This window comes from Pogona vitticeps, chromosome 1 (assembly GCF_051106095.1).
Source record: "Pogona vitticeps strain Pit_001003342236 chromosome 1, PviZW2.1, whole genome shotgun sequence".
Taxonomy (NCBI): domain Eukaryota; kingdom Metazoa; phylum Chordata; class Lepidosauria; order Squamata; family Agamidae; genus Pogona; species Pogona vitticeps.
The window spans coordinates 222,209,302-222,228,277 of record NC_135783.1 but is presented as its reverse complement, the minus strand read 5'-3'; the positions used below and the strand labels follow the sequence as shown (position 1 = coordinate 222,228,277).

At 39.8% G+C, this 18,976-nt stretch overlaps 1 protein-coding gene across 5 annotated transcripts in view; it reads right to left on the bottom strand.

Annotated features, from left to right (window-relative positions):
• LRP1B (LDL receptor related protein 1B) overlaps positions 1 to 18,976 on the bottom strand; it is a 1,166,776-nt gene that overhangs the window by 271,387 nt on the left and 876,413 nt on the right. For all 5 annotated transcript variants that reach the window (XM_072983887.2, XM_078376975.1, XM_078376977.1 and 2 more), the window contains exons 14-18: positions 18,770 to 18,959; positions 16,384 to 16,506; positions 13,756 to 13,896; positions 7,502 to 7,627; positions 3,862 to 3,978 (exon numbers count right to left, since the gene is read on the bottom strand). In XM_072983887.2, coding sequence (XP_072839988.2) covers positions 3,862 to 3,978; positions 7,502 to 7,627; positions 13,756 to 13,896; positions 16,384 to 16,506; positions 18,770 to 18,959 — 697 coding nt within the window. The remainder of the gene's footprint in view (positions 1 to 3,861; positions 3,979 to 7,501; positions 7,628 to 13,755; positions 13,897 to 16,383; positions 16,507 to 18,769; positions 18,960 to 18,976) is intronic.

Below are 18,976 nucleotides of genomic sequence, written 5' to 3'. Positions count from 1 at the left end.
CAAAGGGAACAGGTTCTCTTAGTCCTCATCACATTTCCAAATTTTCCATTATTCCTTAAGACGAATTCTCAGGACAATGAACCAGGACCACACCTGTATCAAAACCATGTTACCACTGTTACCACTTACATTTTCTTAATTACTTAAGAAAACACTGATTTTCTATAGCTGTAGCAGACCCCTATTTATTTTGCTATGTTTTGCAAAGAAACAAACAAAAAGAGCAGTCTAGAAACCAGAGCAGTCTAGATTCTTGCATGGTGATGTTCTGACACTGTGCGAGGAGAGGGGAGAGAAAGAATGGAAACATGAAGTTTCTGAGATGAATGGGTTCAATAATTCTGACTCGACAAATAAAAAATTAAACATGAAAAATTACAGACTCCAAACTAAGGGACACATTGGCAGATAACACCCACTGAATTAATTTGGTATTACCTCTGAGTAACCATATACAGTAGTGCCTCGCTTAACGAGCGCACCATTTAATGATGAATCCGCATAGCGATCTTTTTTTTTAGATCGCTAATGCGATCGCATTGCGATGTTCTGAATAGGCAAAACATCGCATTGCGATGATTGGTAAGCGTTTCGCTTACCGATCTTCGCATTGCGATGTTTTTTTAAACAGCTGATCAGCGGTTCCAAAATGGCCGCCGGGTGCCCCAAATGGCCGCCGGAAGTGTTTTCGTGCCCTGCCCTCGCTTACCAAGGGCACAAAAATGGCGGTGCTATGGAGGAACTTCGCTGAATGGTGAGTTTGGGAGCCATAGGAACGCATTAAATGAAGTTTAATACATTCCTATGGCTTTTTCCGTTCCGTTTAGCGATGTTTCTGCATAGCAACGATTAATCCGGAACGGATTAATGTCGCTATGCAGGGCACCACTGTACAGGATGATAATAAGAACAGAGGAAGACAAATAGCACTGGCCTTCTGGTAACTTCCTATTGTTTGGCAGTTCTTCCCAGATTATCAGTGATTGGCGGGAATTTTCAAATTCAGAGTCCCTGAACAGACAGATCTGGGTGGAGAATGCTTCACTCTGGTCTGCCTGCCAAACATCAAGAGCAGGTATTGGTTTGAGCCAGTCTTTGGCTCACCAGTCTTCCTTCCCCAATGCCTTTTCTTTGTTTCTTCCTTTGCTACAAATACGAATACCCCCAACACAGGTGGACATAATAAGGGTCCACTGGGGAACCCTGGGGCTGGACTGTCCACTCACACTTCCACTGCTGCTGTGAGCTCCACACTTTCTTCGTACCGCTCCAGAGCTTGTGGTCAACTAGCCACTCCTGGCAGGAGAAGGGACATTGAGCCTCCCTTGCCAGGTCGAAGAGTGGCTCGCTGACCGGGCACTCCAGAGTGATTGGAAGGGAGCGTGGAGCCCGCAGCAGCAGCAGAAGAGTGAGTGGACAGTCGGACCCCGTTATGTCCACCTGTGCAGGAGTATTTTTATTTGTATACGAATACAAAGTACCCCCCTCTCTAGTTATTATGCTTTTGTCTCATATGTCACAACTATGTTGGTGGATTAGGGGTATTAAAGTGGATCCAACCACTATGAGAGTAGCAGGCAGGAGCTCTTGAAGCTGGTGGCAGGACCCAGGTCTGGCTAGGCTCAGGAGGCCATAGGCCTGGCCCTGCCCTCAGTTGGCAAGGAGACACAGAATGGTCACCTGCATGGTCTTTGAAGGACTCCTCCTCTTGGTTGGATCTTTTGTGGCTGCTGGAGAGGATGATGGTGGGCATTGGAGAACACACAGGTTTAGTGATGTACTTGATCCATTTGCAATGCTTGGTTAGGTACTGTTGCTGTAACCAATAAAATTATAGTCTTTTTTTATCTCCAAGAAATGTGGGTAATGTCTAGTTCGGGTGACTCGGGGCCTGCTGAGCTTTAAGCCAACAAACTTTCTCGCTCTTTAATGAAGCAGAAAGCAAACAAAATCACATGTAGCTGTGTGACAGATCATAGTGCTGCCTCTACATGTATTGTTATTTCAAGATCATATAGGAAACTGCAGATATCAATGTATACAAAAATGTAATTCTCTAAAATTTTCTCCATGGAATTCCACAGCAACCATTATAAAACCAATTAAAGATAACAAACAAATGAGACACGAATTTTCAGAGGAAGCATGGACAACTTTTCTGACGGCAAAAATAAATAAGCATTGATCAATTGTTTGATTTATTCGGTCTCCACTTTCTTCCCTCAACCTTCCAATAATTATAATTTAAAAAGATGCACTGAGAAACAAAGGAACCTCAAGGGCAGGCTTATCACATTGACCCCAAAAAGATTATGATGATCCACTTCTATGCTCTGCAGCATATCGGGCAGCAAGATTTATCCAGCTTGTTCAGTCTTTTGTGAGTGTTTTGGCTTCCTCTCATGTAATATACAGTGCCTTCAAGTCTTGTGGCAGTGTTCTTCATCATGCTATTTGCGGGCATCCTTGTCATTTGCACAAGGATGCAAATGGCAAGGGGTCCAACTCATTGCTATATTGGGAATCCAGTTGTTCTCCATATGGAAAATATGGCCAGTCAGTTGGCGTCTTCTCATACATGCAAGTTTACACAAGCTGCTCCTTTGGAGCTCCTCATTGTTGGTAATGTGACTGAATTATTGGACCTTTAAGATTCAGCAGAGACACCTCTGTTGGAAGATGTTGAGCCTCTTGTTGATTCTAGCTGACGCCTTCCAAGTCTCACTGGCATAAACAGCTGTCGGGAATCATGACAGAGGCAAACGGAGCTTAATCTTCAGTGATATAGATGGTGAGGACCAGAACTTGTTCATCTTCCAGAAGACAGCTATCGCCTTCCCAATGTGGCACTTAACATCCACTTCTGCATCTTCATTCCAGGTGATCATATTACCTAGATAAGTGAACATCTCCACTTCCTCTAGCTGCTGCTGTCCAAATACAATTCCTTGTGTTGCAACCGTGGAGTTCACCTGCATGATTTTCGATTTCTCAGCACGTATCCTAAGGCCATCTTTATTTGCCTCTTTATCCAAGACAGCTGTGGCATGCTGCAGTTTCAGTTCATCTTTCTTAAGTAAGGAGATATTGTCAACTAAATCCAGATAGCCAACATAACTTTGGTCAGTCCAGTGGTTGCCTTTCCCAGTGCGTAATACAGTTCACCGCGAGACGCAGCCAAAGGCCACAAGGAAAAGGACTGGGGACAAAGTATAGCCTTATCTGACCCTGTGGTAATCTCAGAGGTGTCCATATAGCCATTCTTGATCTTAATGCAGCAGTTCAATCGTTGATAACAAGTTCATAGGAAATTATTTTTATTTAAAGCAAGAAGTTATGGTTGAAGCTAAACCCCCAAAGGCAACAACATTCAGACCACACATCAACAGCCCCTCAAAACATTGGCATACAAATGTTATCTTCCTTTATCTAAGTTCCCCAACTCAACATTGGAAGCCTCTTAAAGAAAAAAGAGAAAATATGCATTTACTGAGGAGTGGGCTGATTAGACACAGTATTGTAGGACTGATATCATCCAAATACAGATCCATTGGACTAGTCTATGTAAATGTACATCAGGCTGACTGCTAATCTCTTACTGAGAGATGTTGATACTAACAAAGTCTATGTTTTCATTTACTAGTGATACACTGTGTAACCTGCATGGCTGTTGGTGACATTCTGTTGTAGTGTTTACTTGGAATGACATTATGGTACTAGAAGGAGGCCTCATCAAGCATAATTATATGGTAGCTTCATAATCCCCTAAACAACAACAGCAAAAGCTTCATAATACATCAGTGCTTTTTTTCTGTGAACCATTTTTCTTTTTTTTTAAAAAAAAGCCATGAATTCACTTACCACAAGATGCTATTTCATCTGACTCATCACCACAATCATCTTCCTGATCACACACCCATGAACTTGGAATACAACGTCCATTCCCACATGAAAACTGGTCAGCTTGACACGTCCTTGCTTAAAAGACAAATTGAAATACAAATGATAGATGAAGATGTTTAATATTAATAAAGAATAAGAACAAAATTGTCCTGTCAAGCTGATTTTGACTTAGATTGACCCTTTCTAGGTTTTTCCTAAATAGAGAATACTCAAAAGTGGTTTACCATTTCTTTCTTCTGGGTGTGTTCTGGGACTATGTAATGTATCCAAGAGCATACAAGCTGGCTTTCTCCTACTAGGCACAGTGGAGATTCAAACTCCTGACCACTAGCTCTGCAGCCCGGTGCTCCATCTCACTGAGCTTTCGAACCAGCTATTAGGTTCATTATATTGATACTCTACACAACATATTATTCCTTCTGATGTCACATTCTAACTTTTTCCCTGAAAAGCACAAATTTTACCATCATTCGTTAAGTTTCCAGAACAGCTATTCAATTCATTATTGATTATAGCAAAATACCAAAATCTCTGTCAAACCTAGTATTTTTTAAAAAATCTATTTTAAATCCAGTTTTATAACATCGTTTGGTTATAGCTATTTAAAAATAGACCTATTGGGAATCAAGTATATTCCTGTTGTTATATATCAAACTCAAGAGGAGAGGGGGGAAAGCAGGCAAAAACAATAGCAGAAGAATAGCTGTGTGGGTCCTATTTTTATGGAAAGATGAGCATGTTGATTGATTGATTGATTGATTGATTGATTGATTGATTGATTGATTACATTTTTATACTTCCCCAAGTAGTAGAAATCCACTGCTCTGGGCAGTCATAAAACAGAAATAGAATCTCAACAAACCAGCACTGCCTAAAACAAATTAAAAAAGGAAACAAACATAACAAACTGAAACTGATAAGGAAATAACTAAATAATGTTGACTATCTTCTGTGATAAAACTAATCCATGTGTCAAAACTACTACCTACCATATTTTTCCCTCCATAAGACACACGTCCCTCTGAAAAAAGTGGGTGGAAAAGTGTGTGCGTCTTATGGCGTGAATACTGTAAAATAGGGGTCCCGTGGGTACACAGCTGCAGCCATTACAAAAAAGGGGGAGAGTGTGCTTGCCTTGGCTTGAAAATCCATTGCTGCTCGTGGTGGTGTCTCAGAGCCATGGAGGCTCAAAGCCATGGAAGCTTCTGTCAGAGGGGGTGGGAGGGGCTTGGGCAGAGGGAGGAGGGAGGCCAGCTCAATGACCCCAGCAGCAACCATTACAAAAAGGGGAGGAGTGTTCTTGCCTGGGCTTGAAAATCCCTTGCTGCTGCTGCCTCAGAGGTGAGGCAGCCTAAAAACTGTGGGAAGCTTCTGTCGGAGGGGGCAGGAGGGGCTTGGGCAGAGGGAGGAGGGAAGCCAGCTCAATGGCCCCAGCAGCAACCATTACAAAAAAGAGCTCAGCTGGGAGGCCATTTGAATTTCCTGGGCTCCTGCCTTCTGCCATGGGGCCTGTCCACGCTGCTCAGGGCAGTCATGGAGCCCTTCCTGCAAAACCAGCAGAGAGAAACACATTCCAGGACCTGAGAAGCCAAAAAAGGAAAAAGAATAAGCTGTACATGTTTCCTTTAGGCTTCTTTTGGGAAAGCCAGAGAGTCAATGTGGGCAACTAAGGGTAAATATCACTGAGTTGGAATTCCTAGAGTGGAGGGGAAAGAAACCAGGAGAGGGGGTACACCCAAAAGAGTCCTTTCCTGTTCCACTTTTTTCATCATCCGGAGGGAAACGCAGATTCGACACCTCCAAAGGCTGTGTCCCTTTTCCAAGATTTAGGGATTTGGTTCAGAATAGTTTTTTTTCCCTGTTTTCCTCCTCTAAAAATTAGCTGTGTCTTATAGTCAGGTGCGTCTTATCAAGCAAAAAATATGGTAAGCATAAATATATAATGGCTAAAATCTTATTGGTTAATTACGTTGCATAAATGCAATGCAGTGGTGAATTGCTTCTACTCAACAAGTTGCCACCTGCATCCCTCCTTAGGGACCATGTGACTGGTGTTTGACAAAGACGTATGCATAGAAATGAGTTAACTAGAGGCAATTTTATGGTACAATTTACAGCAGTGCACTTACCCTGGCATGACTAACCAACAGGATCCTGGTAAATGAAGACTATATTTTGTCTTGTCACATCTTAATATGGTAACAATATTTATTGTACCACAGTGTGCACCATGAATACAGTTTGTAGATCGAATACCTTCCCTGGAATTAGTTCATTTCTACTTCCACAATACTATTTCTTCAGAGACAAGTACTTGGACAATCAGAATTCCAAATTAAGCTTGTGTTTACCTTCATATTACCAATCCCAAACAAAACTTGCTGAAATGCCACATACATAGTCAATGGAATAGCACATGTTGCAATACAGAGGTCTCTTACCATTTAAAGAAGCCCTCCTTCTAATGTCATGCTAGCAATACTGTCCAGTTTACCCCTACAACTACACAGATCCATGTTCAAATATTCCTGAGGTTCACTTTTTTGCTAGTCACTATCTCTCAGATTAATCTACTCCATCAGCTGTAATGAAGACAAAATGGGGGAGCAGGAGAAGTGTATCTGCCTTTAGCAGGTCACCAAAAGAATGGGACAAAATGTAGTAAATATTGCATACCACAGAGATGATTATTTCCCAATCTTTTCTGTCTTATATTCTGTAACCATTCTGAGTATTCATATGAAAATAAACTTATGTGAAACTGATATGATAAAAATCATGACATTTCAGTAAAAAAGACTGAATAAATCACCAGGCTTTCCTGAGTTTTTAAAGGGTTCGTAGAAATAATGTGTTAAAATGATATGTACTGAAATAATTGTGACTGCATACATTTTTATACTTTTCAATTATGAATAAAGTATTTATTGTGTAATCCAAAATAAAACCCAGTTCTAGATGATGTCTATCAAGATGTCCTAATAAATTTCAAGTCATTAAAAAAAAGTAAAACATATTCTTACTGTCTAAGCAGAAAAGCACACTAACAGGTCAAGCCAGTACATACAGATTGAGAGCCAAATTACTTTGGAAATGTTCTGGCAAGTACCAATATTATATAAAACACATTTCTGTATTTTAAAAGCACCAGTAGCACAATCTCACTCAAATTTACAATAATCATACCATCAGTAACAGAAAAAAAATCTGTGTGATTTACAGTTTAGATATGAATATTTATCCCATGTTATACCATGAGGATTGTTCGCATAAATTCTATCACTGGCTCAGAAATAGAATGCAAATTAATGTTTGATAATTGAAAGCCTATGATCAATTTAGAAATAGTATATCATAACTAAATTGTACCAGGAACATATGTACCTATGAAATGTAACAGATGATAATCAGTATTTTAAAATGTTTGTGTTGATTTGCACCCCATTTATTCCACGCCCCCTTTTCTCACATCCTTACACCCAACCCTTAAAGCAAAATTTTTTAAAAAAGGAAAAGGAAAAAAAATGAATATTTAATCCATGTAGGTTTAAAACAAAATTTTCACCTTTTTAAAAAAAACACAAATATTTTTTTTTACCTGCACAAGTCTCATTTGATTCGTCTTCATTGTTGCCACAATCGTTTGTTCCATCACAAAGCCACCTTTTTGGGATGCAACGGTTATTATGGCACTTAAATTGATTGTCTGGACAGGTGTGATTGACTGAGGAAGAGAAAATAGATACATTCTAAGTAAAAATATATTTTTCTTATATATTAATTAGTACATGGCTCTACGTTTGGGGCTTGAAATTCATGTGCACCAAATCTAGTTCTTAGATTAGAACAGATACTGCATGTTGAATTGTGTGACTTCTGTTATATTATGTGAATGAAGGGGAGGCAATGTCTCTTTGGCACTGAAAAGGCCTCTAGATTCTTATTAGTTGCACTATTTTTGCTCAGAAATGTTAATATGCAAACACACCATGGGATTCTTTAGACAGTTTTGGTGTACTATTTTGGTTTTTTTTTTAACTCTCTGTCAAGTTAATGAGCATAAAGCAATGCTTATGATAGCCATTCAATACATTATTTCACATTAAACACATATTTTATCATGCCATAACTTGTCTTCACAGCAAATAATTATTTGTGCATACATATAAAATTAATGTAGTTGGGGCTATGCACACTAACCAATAAAACACTTTACGAGGGATATTACAACTAGAGATGGGGACAAATATAAAAATGGATGGCTTTTTCCGACGAATATAGCCAATTTGTTAAATATTCGTCGATCCATATTTGTGGGTTCCAGAGACCCCCACAAATACAAAGGGATGAATATTTACCCATTTTTATTCATTCTTCATATTTTTTAAAAAAACCAAAATAACCCACCATTTTGCCTACCGGGCGCCGATCAACTGATTGGCGGCAGAAAGACAGCCACCACTCCACACAGCCACCCAATACTACAGCCAACCCCACCCCCTTCCTTTCCTTACTTTAGGCCCCACCCCCACCGACACCCTCTTACCTTAATCGCTGCTGCCAAGGTCTTCTGGCCTCGGAGCCACACATGTAAAAATGGAGACTGGCCGCCTTTGCAAAGATGGCAGCTGCATCTTCGTTTAGGGTACAGAAGCTGCAGCTGCCATCTTTGCAAAGGGCAGACAGTCTCCCTTTTTACAGGCCGTGGCTGTGAAGGCCTGATGGAGACCTCGGCAGCAGCTATTAAGGTATGGGGTGTTGGTGGGATGGGGGCTAAGGTAGGGAAAGGAAGGGGGTGTGGGGGTAGGCTGTTGGGGTGGCTGGCTGTGTGTGGGGGTGGCTGCCTATTGGCTTCTGATCAGCTGATCAGCGGCCAGTAGGCAGAATGGGCTTCTGTGCCATGTGGTAAACTCTCCTGGAGGTGACCCAATTTGTGGGTGAGTAACTCGGATATCCGATATCCAGTCTTCACCAAAGTTGGCAGGCGTGTTAGGGAAAGACATAGGAAGCTCCGTGGTGATTCTGGAGTATTTCAGGAACTGGGGGGAGCTTTCCTTGGGGGTCCTCTTTGTGACTATATAACTCGGGGGTCCATGATCAAATGTTCACCAAATGTTCAGGAGCTGCAGAAAACCGTCTGTGGAATCTTCCCTTTCTCTATGTGGGGGCCAGTGTTATAGCTGTTTAAAGTACAGATGAATCGATGGATCGATTCGTCAATGAATATTCATATCTTTGAATTCGTTGATCCATTAACCTTGATGAATAACGGATCAAAACGTATCACCATTTTTAAAATTTGTCCCCATCTCTACTTACAATTCATAGCAACAAGAATAAAGATTGTTGAGGAATAGCAGACCAACCTATAAACACACGACATTTAACAGAACAAGGATTCGGTTTCTTGTAGCTAGGTACAACTGGAAGACATTATAATGCTAAGTTACTATGTTTTTTCTGCTTTCAACACCAAAAGCAACCATAAATGCAATGGAACTGACAGGGAAACTGCCACTTCCAAAGCCCTGCTGGATCACATTGGTCACAGCAGGAGTTCTGAGGGAGGGGGCAGGAATTCTTGGGTGGTTTTACCAGCATTAAGACAAAAACAATAGCAAAACCTGTTTCCACATTCATTTGGTGGTGGCAGAGGTAATTAAGCAAAGTAACTGCAAGGTACCAGAACTGACAGGTTTGATGTTGTAGCTGCTCAGCAGAATGAATAGGCTTTGGCTTCAGCAAATCCAAGGCCACTTCTGTCATACCCACAGAGCTTTTTCCATGGGCAAAGAAGGTAAAAAGACTGTTATCTAAATTTGGCTATCCAAATAACTGTGATGTAATCATATAATATTTTGCCAATTAATTGTCATTACAGCTATAGCTATAAACATGGAAATTAATGTGGAAATTATTGCAATGAATAACTAATGATTTGGGGGGTCATGGAAGGATTATAGGGTAATTGTGTTGTAGTAGCAAAAGTCCTACAGAATTAGTATTGGAGCACAAGAACTAATGTTTTGAAAGTTGAGAGCCACAATAGAATGCATTTGGGAGCTACATACTGGCAATAATTAATAATAAATAATAATGTGCCGTTAATGTCAATTCCGACTTATGGCAACCTTTTCCATGGTTTTCAAGGTAGTAGTAGCAGTAGTAGTAGTAGTAGTAGTAGTAGTAGTAGTAGTAGTAATCATCATCATCATCATCATCATCATCATCATAATTAATAATAATAGGAACAGCATACACACTGCACCTATATTTAACAGATACTCATGTTTTTTATTAAATCTTGTATGTGTTATACAATACCAGTCAATGCTTTTATAGTTTTGATTGACTGTCCCTGGTGTTTTTGAATAATAATAACAATAATAATTGAACTGTGGAACTGGAAGGGACCCTATGGATCAAGTCCAGCTCATGCCAAGGAGGCACAGTGGGAATTGAACTCCCAAATTCTGGGAGCTGCCTAAACCACTGAGCAATCCAGCAGTTCATATCTATAAAGACTTCTTTGCCCCCCCCCAATTATGCCATTGGTGTTAGGCAAGAGATTTGGGCCAGCTTATTGTCAGGGTGCACAGTCATCTATTTCTGATCTTATCCAGACTCTGGAACTCCCTCCCACAGGAGGCCAAACTGGCCCCACCCTTGCTGTCCTTCTGCAAGCAGGCAAAGACCTTTTTCTTCAGACATGATTTCCCTTAGTGACTGGCTGTGTAAGAAGGTTTTAAACTAGATTGTTGTGCCTTGTTGCTTTTAAATGTGTTTTTAGTATTGATTTTATTTACCATTTTAATATATTTAATTTTTTTAAAAAAATATGAGTATACTTACTGTTTTTAGTTTTAAAATATTGTCTTTTTAATTATGTAAAGGCAGGGTAAAAATATTTTAAATGACTAAGAATAAATAAATACTACGGGCTCACTTCCTCTTGGTGAGAATACTTTGTGAGCATGCTGGTCACTTGAGGCTAGCCTTTCCTAGCAGTCAGCATGGGAACTGGGATCTTGATAAGTTTCCATGCTGTGTCCTGGAGGAGGAAACCTTCCTTGGACAAACCAATCACTGTTTGCAGTGGCACCTTGCTTGGGGGTGACAGATGTGTAGAAAAGAAGACTGGTAAGAGGAGGACAGTCTCTGGTTGTATATTACTTAATGGCTGGAGATTTTTTACATGTATGAAAGTCACCAGTGTAACTAGGAACAGTCACATAATATAAAGGTACAGACAATCACTAGAATACTAGTGCAAATCACATAAAGCACAACTAGGGATGAGGGATATTCGTATTTGTATACAAATACCCCCACACAGGTGGAAATAACGAAGGGCCGGCCAACAGTCCACTCACCGATGCGCTAATGCTGTAGGATCCATGCTCCCATCTATTGCTCCGGAGATCGAGATCGCCAAGCCACTCCTGGCAGGAGGTGGGACGACAAGCCTCTCTGCCAGGTTGAAGAGTGTCTCGCCGATTGTGATCTCTTGTGAGACAGGACGAGATCACGGACCCCACGGCATTAGCTTATCAGTGAGTGGACCATCCGGCCCCATGGGGCCGGACCCTTGTTATCTCCACCTGTGCAGGAGTATTCGTACACAAATACAAATACCTCCATCTCTAATCACAACCTACTTGCTGCCATTCCCCATTTTTGTAGGCCCTGGAACATCCAGGATTCCTCACAACAAATGTTTGTGTGCATTTCAAAATAGGGATATTGTCCTTCCAGAAGCCTCTAGAGAACACGATTCTCCCCTACACGTTGTTTTAACCCAGTAAAGATTAAAACAAATTAGCACAACTAGGAATGATATTCTGGTCATTTTGGTTTCACCAAAAAAGGAATTGGGGCAACCCATGATAGGTTTAGGAGTACAGAAAACAGCTCCCAGACTCTGTAAAGTTGATCATTTTTTCTCTAGAAAGCACTAACGAAATAATAATTAGCCAGTGCAATGGCTGAATGTCTGACCTTTGGAGGAAAGTCTAAACATTAGTTTTAATGGTAATGAACATACAGACAGAGCATATGGGTTTTACTTTACAGAAAATATAAAGTATGGAAGAAAAGAAAGAAAAAGAAACAGAAACAGAGGTGTTAATTATTCAGAAGTTTTTCAAGCTAGAAAAGGTACATAAATTCCTCCAAAGAATCAAAAACAGGACAAAACTATTCCCAATAAAACTTCTAGCATCATTAAATACTATTTCTGCTTGATTACAGGTGGACAAATTAGTCTGTTCCTATTGCATTTCACTTTCAGTTGTTCTCTCTCTCTCTCTCTCTCTCCCTCTCTCTCTCTCTCTCTCTCTCTCTCTCTCTCTCTCTCTCTCACACACACACACACACACACATACACACACACAAAAATTTCTATTTAAATATACATTTCTAAACATACTGTCCAGAAACCTGCTGGAGATTTACACCAGTTTCAGTGTAACTGTGTAAACTGCAAGGGTGAATTACCACCAAGTAATGTGCTGCCAGTTACATACCTGGTCATGTACCATGGCACCACTGACACATATATATTTACATCAGTATAAATCTCAAATAAATTTCCATCTGTTTTCTCTCAAAATGTAAATTCTACTCTTATGTGCCCACATTACAGTATTTGGACCAACAATTGTACTAGAACATAAAGGAATTGCCAATGCAAGTGGATAGCTAAGTTCTGATCTTTGCATTAGTCTGCAGAAAGCAGACAAGGTAGTATATATTCAGACTCAGAAAGAGGAAATTCTAGAAGCTTTCCTATCTATGATACATAAATCTACATTTTCCACATGTTTTGATAAACAATATGTGACCCTGTTATCCCACAGATTAATAGACACATCCCTAGAGAGATGGATTACTACCTGGTTTCCATCTCCCCTAACATTGTGAAAAAGCATTAATTTTAAGTAGACATGTGGGTGGATCCAACTGTGTTTGCTTTTTCCAAAGCCAGTAAGTTCACATTTCTAGTTACAGGAATGCTGACTGATTCAATTTATATATTTATTTAAAATATTCATACCCTGCCTCTCTCAAGAGGATCCAGCTCACAATGTTTAGGATTGACTTCGAACATTGGGGCATGGCTACAATAATAAACAAAAATATTCTGGAAGGCTTTTAATCTCAGAGAACCCGGGAGTGAAAACTTGCTCTAATATTCAAGCAAATTCATTTGTTGTTTGTAAAGCTATTTTTAAAGCAGTAAATTCATTGCAAACAAGTGCTGCAGTTCCCATATGTCTCCTTTTCCTGAGACAGCAAAAGCTGTACAGCATCCTGTTCCAAGCCTATGTCCGATTTCTTGGACACCCTTCAAAATATCATTGCCAAGAAGCAATGAAGTGTTTAGCTACCTTCTGCACAGTAATTCTGTCTTCAGGGTATTTAAATTGATTTTCCTTATTTTGCAAGCAGAGTTTGCCTCCTGGCCCAGTAACCAAGGAAGGGCAAAGGGCATTAGCAGCAGAGGAAGAAAACCAGCCACATTAGAATCTGAGGCTCATTAGCCTGATCAATGTTATGATGAAGTGGTGTCCTCCTGGTATCCTATCCAGCCAATGGCCTCTCATTCCTCACAAATGTAGATCAAGAATAAAATGGATCATTTGTACAAAACGGCAGCTTCATTTTCATACTCCTCGCACATTTTTGTATATTTCAAGGCTTGCATAAAAATAGTAGAAGGAAGGAAGGAAGGAAGGAAGGAAGGAAGGAAGGAAGGAAGGAAGGAAGGAAGGAAGGAAGGAAGGAAGGAAGGAAGGAAGGAAGGAAGGAAGGAAGGAAGGAACACAGAATATACTCTTCAGGGATACATACAGCAAATCTCTGAATGTTCATCAGAGCCATCCAGACAATCATCATCACCATCACAACGCCAACGGTCTTGGATACAGCGCTTGTTTGTACACTGAAATTCTTCCAGTTTGCATAACTTGGGTAACAGTTCCCCGGAAATAACTAAGGGGTCAAACATATAAAGAAAATATAGCATCAGTTGTCAGAACACAAACATTATTCTTTGAAGCTTTCTGTAACTTTCACATCTAGGTATTAAATAGTGGACTGGAAATAGTGTTTCCCAATACATCCTCCACACCCTGGTTTAGGACCAACTGTGTTGTACAAATTTGGTGGACTATAATAAGGCAGCATATTCTAAATTAATACATAGTAATATGCAATAATAAGTTGAGTTGCCATTTTTTGTTTAGTTTTTATTGGTTCTTGTAAAATGTGCTGTTTACTCATGTAATCACTAGTTACATTTTAATCTTTCAATAAGTGTTTTCAACATGACTCATATTTTTAAAGAGCAATAAAAAATCAACCTAAACATAACATATGACAGTCAAAACACAATAGCAAGAAAAAAATGGCCAGAATTCTATATTTTACCTAAAATATACAGAAATATTTATACAATGTTTATGTAACTGGCTATGGCTAATTGCAGCTAATTGACAAGGCACTGGAGCATATCTTTATCATATGCCTCGCTGAGCACCTAACCACACAGCTATGATATATCCCAGCATCTCAGCTGTAATTTTATGCAAAAAAACTACAGGATTCTGTTCAGGATCAGATCAGAAAACTAGAGTAGACAGAACTACTCAGGAAAATGTAAATAAATGCCATGGGAAATAAAAAGGTGCGTGCTTGTGTAGATTGGCCCTGTGCCTTGCGTCAGCAGTATTTATCAGAGTGAATTCAGCATGCTGTGACAAGATCTTCTTGTTGTTGTCACAGTGGACACAGGTGGTTGTTAGCCAGCCACCCCTGCCTCCTCATTTCTCTACACAGAGCCCCTCCAGTTTCTCTCATAGGAGTTCAGGCACAAAGGAGGGTTTGTGGTGTCCCAGCTGTCTCAAGGCCTCACCCTCAAGGGGACAGCGAGGGAAGCACTCCCTCTCCAGGTAACCTCAGGGCATTTCTCCCCCACCCCCACCCTGGAGCCACCTCCTAGTCACTTCCAGTGGCCTCTTCCCTGTCTTCGTGGCATAAGGCTTGTTGGCCTCTGCTCCAACATTTCTGCCTGCATCGTCTTCCTCTCATTCTCTTCTCTCTTCCTGCCTTCTCTCTTCTTCCCTTGTTACTTTTAGGTGCAATGCCTCTTCCTAATCTCTTTCCTTCTACCTATTCCCCCCTCCCCATCTGCCATTAGGACCATGCCCAACTCCATCCTCCCCAGCATTCCCCAGCCTCTGACTGATTCCTAGGCAGGTCTATGCAGCTCTGTGGCCCTCTTCTGCCTTGTCCAGACTCCTTCCATGCTGTGCCAAGTGGTGGAGATTTTTCGGTCATTAACATACTCTCCTTTTACCTGCCAGCCACTGCTTGTCCTCCTTCCACATGGCCAATGCAATGTCAGCTTATCTTCTATAGACATGGTGCCTCAACTGAAAAATCCCCCATTCCCATTTTCTTTTCAGTTGCAGATTCCCTATCTGTCCATATTTTCTTTTCTGAAAAAGCCTCATAGAAAGAGCTGAAAGGTGGGAAGCCATGCAACCTGGACTTACAGTTTAACTACAGAAATTCATGGAGATTGCTGTATGACTACAAAGAATACCATGCAGGGGACAATGGGCTTCTTTGTGCAGCAGCAGCAGTTATTCCCTGCTTCTTCTTTGCTTTTATCTTTTCCTCCATATTTTTATATTGTGCATTTCTTTTAACTAACCTTATTGAACAGTAAAAGACAGGAAGTGAACTCACACTTCCTGGTCACTTCATAAGCACATACAAGGATCTTTGAAGTTTATTGATGAGGCTATCCCTGAAATTTCTTCTACTCTAAAACTCTTTTTGAAGGCAAATCCTCATCTATCAAATTGAATGAGATTGGCTGAAATTCTCATGGGAGAAAATTTCTGCACAACAATGGTAATTATGCTATGCTTAGTCTTTTCAGGTACATACAAATACTGTAGATTGTTAGGATTGTTCCTTAAGGGGTCGATTAACAAAGAAATCCAGTGCTACTCCTATAAAGCTATAGGTTTTTAAGCAGGTGATATTTGAGTTCAGTTGCCTGTGGAAGAGCACGCATGCAGTTCCATGACCCCATGTAGTTTTTTATCCTGTGGGTTTTGCCACAGAAGAGCAAGAATTATTTTTATTTCAATTCAATAAGCATGGGATGAGTTCCCCATATGTAACAGAACAAAGATAGTTTTGAAGAACTAAAGAATCTGAGAAAGATGTTGTGGGAGCATTTAGAATTTCAGTTCACATTTAAAACTGTCTCATAAAAGAGGAGGATTTCCCTTTGACATTTCTCAGAAAGGTTTCTTCCAGCCCATATAATCCCAAGCCTATCTTACTGTCCTTGCTTTTTATGTACTTGTCATAGAATAGAGAGAGCATTAGACTTTCTATCATTCTCACTTTATCTTTTCCTCAATATTATACAAACTGAGACACTCGCTATGAAGATCATACTCATGCAGGTTGTACTGTTCTCCTCCAACTGCTGGTTATCAGCACAAGCACATACTCTGCCTCCGGGTACAGCTAAGCAGAGAGTGCTGCAGCCTCCATTATTAACACGACAGGCATTGTCACCTGCAATTAAGAAAGAAAAACAAAGGGGACTTAAGAACAAAGAGCTCGAGGAGCCTGCTGCAAGAGGGGAATATTGTGAACATGAAGAAAATTGCCTTTATCTAGCAAACACACGACTCAGATCAATGCTGCTTTCTAGAGGTATAGCAGCTCTAACATGATTTAATTTGGCCACAGCCTTATCTGGTATTTTGGAAGAACATGTTGAAACTCTATAGACACAATGACTAAGATTTATTTATTTAATATTTATCCTGCTGTCCTTTCTTTACTCTGGTCAAGTGTTTCAAATGTGTTTACATAATTCATAATTCAGTTGACTGAATTATGTAAAAAACTAGCAAAATGTTTCCCTTGTTAAAGGGTGAGAATGGAAGAGGGAGAAGATGTGTAAAGCATAAAGACAGACAGATAGAGGTGACTAGTCTTTTCATCCTCAGTGTTTTCTCCCATTTGACTTAATTTTATTTGAAATTTTCCTATTTTAATTAATTTCATTTTGGATGCATAAGACAATCCAGTCTTATAGACTAAATAATTTGGTGTATTACTGAGGCTTGGTTATAACTGCTCATTCATCAGTACACTAAAGTTTAGTGTGACTAAAATAGGACAGGTTATGGAGAGAGTGATTTGGAAAATTTAGAACTAGATTTGGTAAGTTTAGAACTATTGATTCAGTGACTTATAGGTAGATAGACAGACAGACATATCAATAATTGTAAGATTCACAGAGTAACTGTATCTATGCAGTTGGACATAGACAGCTGAAAACTGTAACACAACAACTTAAACAGAAATGTTAAAGCACTAGCAATGAATATGTAACACCAGATTACCATATTGGCTAACATTTTTTCTATTTACCGCAGTACCTTGTTCCAAATCCCTTTCCCTATTATCTTCCCTGACCCAATGGAAAATGATTTTTTTTAAAAAAAAAACACATATTGGCTAGCATCATCACTGCATTTCGCTTTAAGCAATAGAGTAGAACGCTGAGGTTCCTTCCTGTTGCAAAATATTTCCGCACTGGCAGAAAGTGGATGTAACAAGGAAGAAGTATTTGGAAGACATTTTTACACATGTAGGCAAAATTGTATCTAAATTATGCTGCACCTACCCCTATGCCATCCACTATAACTTTCTCCAGGCTTTCAGTGCTATGTTTGGCAGGGGGTGCCACTCACATTTAGGCTCTCCATAAAATTAGGAATTCTGATTTTCTAGGGTTCTTGCTTGCAAGGAGAGTGTGCATTTGAGCAAGAACCAGACTCCATCAACATCACATGAAAAAACTGATGATGGAAAGGACAGGGCTAGGCAGTTCCCTCTAACTATGCTTGCAAAACAAGGTATTCTAACACTTGAATAGAGCTCTTGTTGAACAAGGCTCCTAGACAGGGATACTGAAAACTCCACAATACATTTTAGGCAATACCAATTCTGTCTTTGTGTGTGTGTGTGTGTGTGTGTGTGTGTGTGTGTGTGTAGATAATGAGAACTGAACAGTACGTCAATCAAAAACTGTTTATTTTTTATTATCTTTATATGTACAAATAAATACACACACACACATGCATGCACATGAAAATAGAACTAGTATTGCCTAAAATGTATACTCTTTGCAAGAGTAACTGTAATGTTGCAAGGACATGGCCAACATGAATTATGCTTCGATGACTGAAATTCTACTGTTGAGTATAGTAAGTTGCACTAGAACAGGCCCATTGAATCTATGGGGTTTAGTGAGTCAGCTTTTTCGTAAGCTCCACTACTTCAGTGGGCATACTCTAGCAGTAACTTCCTACATTACGCAACATAGTTTCAGCCACAGACTGGAAACTCTTCATTGCAGATGGGTATATTTGCACAGCATCCAATAGTAATTTTGAGAAGATCAGAAGAAAGACACTAATCCTTGTTTATAATCCACGGTTAATTGAATAGCTCATGTCTTCTATTTATAACTAATTTTATATAGCATAATCACACAAGTTAATTGCAACTAACTTCCCATGGAATTGATAACTTAAATCCAATTTATTTCAGTGGGACTTAGTTGTACCTAACATTTTTCAAATATATCCCACATCTTCCTTAGTTTAGCACTCTAACATGGGCATACATCTTTTTTGGATCAGAGTGGTACTCAAAAAGCAGGCTTCTGGCAGAGACAGAGGCAATGAGAAATAGTTACCCTTTCTGTAACTAATGTTAACACACAGCTTGGTGTGAATGCAGAAAATATTGTTTTCTATACCTTGCTGCTTCTGGGGATCATAAATCTGCAGTCCAAACAAAGGTGATCTCTCACTTCTTAGAAGTGTAACATTTCTAGTCACCAAATCCAGCTGGAAAATAGAACCATTCATATAATCTGTCCAAAAGATATAATTCCTATGGTGTGACAGTCCAAATGGATGGTTAAGTTCTTTTCCACTGTAGACCACCTGCAATGAATTTGATG